Source organism: Myotis brandtii, unplaced genomic scaffold, assembly GCF_000412655.1.
Source record: "Myotis brandtii unplaced genomic scaffold, ASM41265v1 scaffold535, whole genome shotgun sequence".
Taxonomy (NCBI): domain Eukaryota; kingdom Metazoa; phylum Chordata; class Mammalia; order Chiroptera; family Vespertilionidae; genus Myotis; species Myotis brandtii.
Genome location: NW_005369964.1, coordinates 3,096,502 through 3,103,761, shown reverse-complemented (window position 1 = coordinate 3,103,761; position 7,260 = coordinate 3,096,502). Strand labels below are relative to the sequence as shown.

At 60.9% G+C, this 7,260-nt stretch overlaps 1 protein-coding gene across 1 annotated transcript in view; it reads right to left on the bottom strand.

Annotated features, from left to right (window-relative positions):
- Window positions 1-7,260, bottom strand: part of CCDC85C (coiled-coil domain containing 85C) — a 27,842-nt gene that overhangs the window by 8,746 nt on the left and 11,836 nt on the right. Inside the window, exon 2 of the mRNA XM_005877880.2 lies at window positions 6,746-6,819. Within this exon, the coding sequence (XP_005877942.1) occupies window positions 6,746-6,819 (74 nt within the window). The remainder of the gene's footprint in view (window positions 1-6,745; window positions 6,820-7,260) is intronic.

Sequence of the window (7,260 nt, the reverse complement as noted above, 5' to 3'; positions counted from 1 at the left end):
CTCTCCATCCCATCCAGGCAGGCGCTTCATGGTGCTCCCCGCTGTGAGCTGCACAAACGTTTGTTGAGCAGCTGAATAAACAGGTAAGTGGGTGAGTGAATGGGGTGCAGCTCTCCCACCCCTGGACATTTGTTCCTCTGCTCCAGCTTTGGGTTCCCCACACCCCCAAGCACCCCCTCTCCAGCCCCTGAGGCCCAAATCCACAGGAAGTCCTCCTGCCTCCCACAGGTGCTGGGGCTCGCCTCAGGGCGCCCCCCACAAGGCCCTGCTCAGGGCGCCCCCCACAGCGCCCCTCTGGAGGGAGAGAGGGACGAATGCTTGGGGGAGTAGTGAGTGAGTGAGTGAAGGAATGAATGAATGAACACACATACACACGTAACTGGCCTTATGTAAGTTTCTTTCAGGGCAAAGCAACACCCTCCCCACCCCTCCAGGCAGGGCTGGGGGCTTGGACCCGGCCCGGAGAGGGAGAGAACCCGGGGGCCATGCCCAATCCGCGCAGGCCCCGTGGGCCAGCCGAGCAGAAGCCACGTGTCATTTCTGGCCCAAGCACCCTTTCCTACTTCAAAGGCGGAGGGAACTCTGTTGGGCAGATAATTTGCAGGGGGAACGTCCCATAAATCAGCAGGCTGTTGAGTTACCCAAACAAACACTGGAGGGGAGGAGGCCAGCCAGGGCAGGGCCAGGGGCCAGGCAGCAGCAGCCATGCCTGGGGGCCCCTCCTGCTCATCACCCTCTCATGGTGGCCCCCAAAATGTGGCAGGGTCCCACCAGAGAGACCTTGGCATGGGCCCCGATCTTACAATGGGACTGCCATGCCCTCGAAGGCACTGGAGCCGCCCTGTCCTCCCGCACACGCGGCCTAGGTTCTGCTCGAGGCTGTCCCCTCCTCCCAGCTTCTCTGGCCCTGGACCAAATGGTTCTGAAGCAGCTCATGTGTTGTTACTCAAAACACCGGCCTGTCTCCTCCCTCCCCCCAGATAGTTTCCCTGGGAGGAGGTGTGTGCACCGGGCGGGGGAGTTTTTTAATTAGCAGCATGCCATTCCCACCCCTGCCTCAGTGCTCGTGGTAAATATTTGCACGTCCACAGAACTTTATTAGCAGCCTCGGAGCTGGTGGGAAAACGCACAATCTCTCACTAGGGGCAGCGTGACTAATGACGCATCCAAATGAAGAACCGTAATTGCACTTAAATCCAAATTAAAATCCTGGTATTTGCCTGTCTGTGCCCTGGAAGAAAGAAACCCCCAGGTTTTCATCACTGAGGGGAAGAGAGCAGAAATGGCCTTGGGGCGGCTGGGCCTGCACCTCCGGGGTGGGGGTGAGGACAGGGACAGGGGCAGGGGGCACAGTGCTCCCCAGGGAGGACGCCTGCCGGCCAGCAGGCCCCCAGGCATGGAAAAGGATCTGACACCACAGCAGGAGCTGAGCGGGATTTCCTGAATCCTTAAAAGGGAAGGAAGTCACCCAGGGCTGCAAACACAGCACAGGCTCCCCTACCCCATCGACCAGGAGAGCGACTCAGGAGTCTGCGGGGCCTCCGTGTCCACTCTTAAGGACAAGGGCTCTGTCCAGGGCTGTCACCACAGGCCACCAGCCTCCCTGGGCCTCTACAAGGCTACGGCTCTGCCCCAGGCCCACCTCCCACCAGGGCTCCTGCTGGCAAAGCTGCAGGAACTCCCCTGGGCCATCGCTCCCCATACACCTGCGAGCACTGTCAGAACAGGCCATGGGGGGACTCCTGCCACATGGGGTTCTTGTGGGCAGGCCCCCTTTCGGGGTTCACTCAGGGGCGGCTGCTCTCACCTCTCCTTCCAGCCCCTGGAGGGACCGTCTGCTGCAGCAGGTCTGTGTTCAAGAAGCACCTACTGTGTGCTCTCCCGGAAAGGCAGCAGTGCCTGACTATGGGTGGGGGGCTCCAGGGTGAGCTCGGACACAGGGGCGCCCATCCACAGCCAGCAGCCTGCCCAAAGGTGACCACTCGGAACCCCAGACCCAGGAGCCCGGGCTGGTCTGTCTGCAGTGGCCAGCGGCAGTGCCCCTCAGAGGGGCCATCCCAAGTGACTCTGGACTGGTCCCCTGGCCCGCTGCCCTCCCGGCGCAGGGAGGGGTGGCCCAGGACTGGGCTCCAGGGACGCTTACCAGCCCTGCTTTCCAAAGCAGGGACGCCTCCCTGGCTGGCAGGGGTGCAGGGGGGAGCCCGGCACTGGGCCTGGAGACCTTGCTCAGGGACCTGGGCCAGCTGGCAGCCACTAACTCATGGGGCCTTGGCCAGCCCCTCCTCCCACCTTGCAGTTTGGGGTACCCACTGCAGAGTGGGGGTGACGCTGACTAGCGCTGCAACCTCACAAGCAGGGTGGGTCCAGTGAAAGTGGGTGAGAAGGGCCTGCATGGAGCGGTTCCCAGGAAGGGACAGGAGGGGACCAACAGGAGGGGACCCAGAGCACCACACAGCACTCAGAGCAGCCCCCACCCACCCCAAGCACCCCGCACACAAGGCCCCAGGCAGCTCTACCTGCAGCCTGCTCCCCGGGTGGGCGTGGGGGTGCGGAGGCTGGAAGGAGAGAGGAGCAGTGTCACCCAGCCCTCCCAGCCATGCCAACCGCCCCCTCACCTCTGCCCCCACCCTGGCCACCCATTAGCCCAAAGCCACCAGGACCTCAGCTTGGCTGGAGTGGTTTTCCCACACCAGGGTGGGGGTGGGGGTCCCCGAGGCACCTCACAGGAGCCCCGGCATTTCTTTTCATTTTGCGTGTGTGTGTTAATCCTCACCCGAGAATATTTTTCCCCATTGATTTTAGAGAGAGTGGAAGGGAGTAATCCTCACCCGAGAATACTTTTCCCCATTGATTTTAGAGAGAGTGGAAGGGAGAGTGAGAGACAGAGAGAAACATCAATGTGAGAGAGACACATCCATTGGTTGCCTCCTGCACACACCCCAACCGAGACTGGAGAACTTGCAACCGAGGTACCTGCCCTTGACGGGAATCGAACCCGGGGCCCTTCAGTCTGAGGGCCAACGCTCTATCTGCTGAGCCAAACTGGCCAGGGCAGCCCATGTATTTAAAACCCCAGATTTAACAAAGATTTGAACCCGACTCTGGCTGATAGTCCTGGGCGTGGCCTCTTGCTCTTTCGACTCTCACCCCACGTGCGGCTCACAGGGGACGCCGGGTAAGCCTCGGGCAAGGAGACAGGTGACATGACTAGTCTTCCCGCCCCTGTTGCTAGACTGACCATCTGCTCAGAAGCTGGAGAGAGCGGCTTTCCTCCCTGGCTGAGGAGGAGGCTGGACCAGTTCTGAGGTTCTAACACATTTAAAGAGACCACGTCGCCCATGACAAATGGGGTGAGGACGCGATGGCCAACCCCAAACACCAACCAGGTGGGGCAGGAATGGCCCCGAGCCTGTTGACAAAGGAAAATGTCACAGGAGACCCCGGCAAGCAGAGCTGCCGCTGCACAAATGCCACAGGGCCAGCATCTCAGAGGCCTGGGCGGGGAGCCCCCCACTCAGAAGGGCCAGTCCTGCTCAGGGAATCGGGGGACAGAACAGAGGCATCAGCGATGGGCTTAGAGGGTGGCGGACCAGTCCCCTCGCCCCCAGCCTGGATGGCTCAAAACTCAGACCAAGGACAGAGGAGCGGTTCCTTCGGGGATGGGAGGTCCAAGCCACCCGCCAGGTGGCACAGTCCGCCAGACCTTGAAGTACCCCAGGTCCTGGGACCAGGAGAAGGTGAGAAGGTGAGCCACTGCCCGAGGTACTCCCCAGGTGCGGGGGTTCCAGTCAGTGCGGTAAGCAATGTAGTGGCCTCACCACTATCCCCGTCTCATGGGCGAGGAAACCGAGGCACCAGCACATGCAGAACTGTGCCTAAGCCACAGGTGGTGGCAGCTGGCTCAGGGGTTCCTCCAGGACCAGGACCCAGAGCCGCTTTCTCACACCATCGGGCCAACAGCAGCACAGCGCAGGCTGAACTGTGTCGTCCCTCCCACCCCACCCCCTCCACCCCCATCAATTCACATGCTGATGTCCTAACCAGGACCTCAGAATGCGCCCTATTTGGAGATGGGTCTTCACAGAGGTGATCAAGTTAAGGTGAGGTCCTCTGGGTGGGCCCTACTCCAGTATGACTGGTGTTCTCATAAAGAGGAGAAACCAGGAAAGAGAGAGAGAGAGAGAGAGAGAGAGAGAGAGAGAGAGAGAGAGACACACACACAAGGGAGACGCTGTAGAGAGTGGTTCTCAACCTGTGGGTCGCGACCCCTTTGGGGGTCGAACGACCCTTTCACAGGGGTCGCCTAAGACCATCGGAAAACACATATATAATTACATACTGTTTTCGTGATTAATCACTATGCTTTAATTATGTTCAATTTGTAACAATGAAATTGGGACTCACCACAACATGAGGAACTGTATTAAAGGGTCGCGGCATTAAGAAGGTTGAGAACCACTGCTGTAGAGACACGGGGAGAAGATGGCCACCTACAAGCCAAGGAGCGAGGCCTGGGCCAGATCCTTCCCTCCGGCCCTCAGAAGGAATCATCCGGGCCTTGACCTTGGACTTCCGGCCCCCAGAACCGTGAGACATGGCATTCCCCTGGTTCAAACTACCCGGTGTGTGGTTCTTTGTTACGGCAGCCCTAGCACGCTAACACCATCACCCACGCCAGGAAATCTGCTCCACCCTGGCCTCAGTTTCCCCATCTGTGCTCGGGTCACTTCCACCCTGCGTGGCACGGCAGGATAGGGCCACTGGGGTCAGAAAGGGGGCAGGCAGGCAGGCTCTGGGCTGCTCAGTCCGGGCCTGGCAGGCTGCCTGCCCTCCCCCACGTGGCCGCCGGCCTGCCCCGGGTGACAGCGTTAAAAGCGGGCTCCTGGGCGCGCACAGGCTTCATTTATCAGCCCAGCAGGGGAGTGAACCGAGGGAACGAGGGAGCACAGGTCCCGGCATCCATTACAGCCCCCGCGGCCCAGCCCGACCGGGCGCAGAGAACCCGCAGGAAAAATAATAGCGTGTCCCGGGGCTGGCGATGAATCACGGCGGAGGAAGCAGCTGTGTTGATGAAATTTTAAAGCTGACGAGAGAAAGAAAATACGAACGGCAATACAGTCATTTAGCCTGTGAGCACTCTGGCACATTTTTAATTAAAGCTATTTCGGAGTTAAAGAGAGGCCATGGGGGGAGGGGGCGGGGCCGTGGGAAGTGGGAATCCACACAGGCTCCCTGCCCTCCCACCCAAACCCCAAAGCCACATCCCCTTAAGACAGATCGAAGAACGCTACTGCTTTCCCCGGCTCCGCACACCGGCCGATTCCTCACTGCAGATTCCCGTGCAATCTGAATTCAGTGACAGGACTTAAGGGCCAGAACCGTAAAATCTCACAAGCCAGCGCTCATGAGGCGGAGGCCAGAATCCACCCGCAGCGGCAGGCTCTTCAAGGTTCCCAAACATAGTCATCCACCATCACTTGATTACCTCCAGAGACATGCACTCACTACCTTATAAAGCAGCTCTCCCTTGGTGACGCGGACCTTCCCTATTCTGGGCAAACACCAGCCTCGCCTCTTGGCCTAGGACTCTGGGTGGCGGGCAGTGACTCAGTCCAGCTATGCTGAGCATCGAAGACACACATAATCACGCAGCCCCTGCAGCCCAGACCTTGAATAGATGACAGGCCAGCAGGGGTGGGGGCCAGGCTTCCCACAGGAGGGTCCCGAAAACCATCAGCAAGGGTGGGCAGCCCACGGGGCCGGAAGCTCAGGACGAGTGCCAAGCCACTTGGGGGTGGTTGGGAAGGCTGTTGGCAGGAGGCCACGCCTGAGTGGGGAGCCATGTCTTGCAGGAGGCCAGGAAGACGAAGGCTAAATAGATCCCATCTGCCCTGGACCCCCTTAGGATAAGGCCGGTACTCTCACCGTGGGCCAAGTCCTGTCCACGGGGCTCTCCCCACCTCTGCTGTCCTCCCAGAGCCCCCTCATACATGAGTCCTGCTGAGGGGGTCAAGGAGGTGGTCAGGCAGGGAAACAGTGAGACTGAACAGCGCTGGAGCTCCCTGAGGGCGGGGTGAGAATAAGCCAGGGATGGATACAAAGGGCAGAGAGGCTAGAGGGGTCAGCCAAGCCAGCTGGCCCCTGGGGCCCCAGCCAGGGCTGACCACAGCCTCCACCACTGGCCCTGCCCAGCAGGAAAGGCCCGTCCTGCTGGCCGGCAGGCCCCGCCCTGCCCTGCCACACTGCCCTGCCACGCCTCTCACCTGCTCTGCCCTCCCTGCCGAGTCTAATCCGCCAGCCCTGTGCTGGGGATGAGACGTGACTTCCCCTGTCTGGGGCACCGGCCAGCCCAGGAGGGGAGGGAATGACCCAGCTCTGAGAGGACTGCGTGTGGCAGGGCAGGGAGATTTCCATGTGGGTCTGAGTGAAGCGTGCCCGCCCACCTCTGGGGCCTGCATTCACCCATCTGCCAGGGGGCAAAGCAGCCCGTTTCCTCAGCAACTGTGTGTCACACCATCTCCGGGACAGGCCCTGGGTGGCCCCCGGGAGCTCGAAGTCCACTTGGGGACAGACGGAAGGACCCCAGAGGCGGTGGAGCATGGGTTAGGCGCCGGCGTCCCAAGGCCACTTGGGGCAGGAGTGGCCGGCCGGTGGGAGGGAGTCCAGGTAAGCTGGGTCAGGGTGGGCATGGGAGCGGTGGGTAAATGAGTAGGCGTGTCCCTGCGTCCTGCCCACAGCCACCTACCTGTGTGAGGAGCTTGTCACCCTCCAGCAGCTTCACCTTGGTCTCCAGCTGTCGGACGTAGGTGGCCGAGGGATCTGCAACACACAAGAGGGCACGTGAGCATCTGATTCTGTCTCCAGCGGGAGCACCGCCCGCCCCACGCCCTCAGCAGAAAGAAGGTGAGGGGTTCCCTCGCCAGCTTGTCCTGGCCGCTTCCTTCAGCCTCGGCAAGGCTTCGGGCCCCAAAACGTCCGCCCCACGCCCCTGACGGGACCCTCGCGCCCAGGGTCCAGGTGAGCAAACTGAGGCTCCAGAACATGCCAACTCAGCATCTGCTGCCCCGTGCCTGGGGCACAGAATTCTACAGACGGTGTGTGGAGTGGGCACACAGGGCCGTAAGCCTCCGCCTTCCCTGCGCCAGGCCCGCGATACACTCCCCAACCACACCCCCAGTTTCCGCACGCAGCGTGGGGTGAGATCCACCCTCCCTCGCCACACTGGCCCCTTGGCAATCATATCAGGAAAGCAGGCAGCAT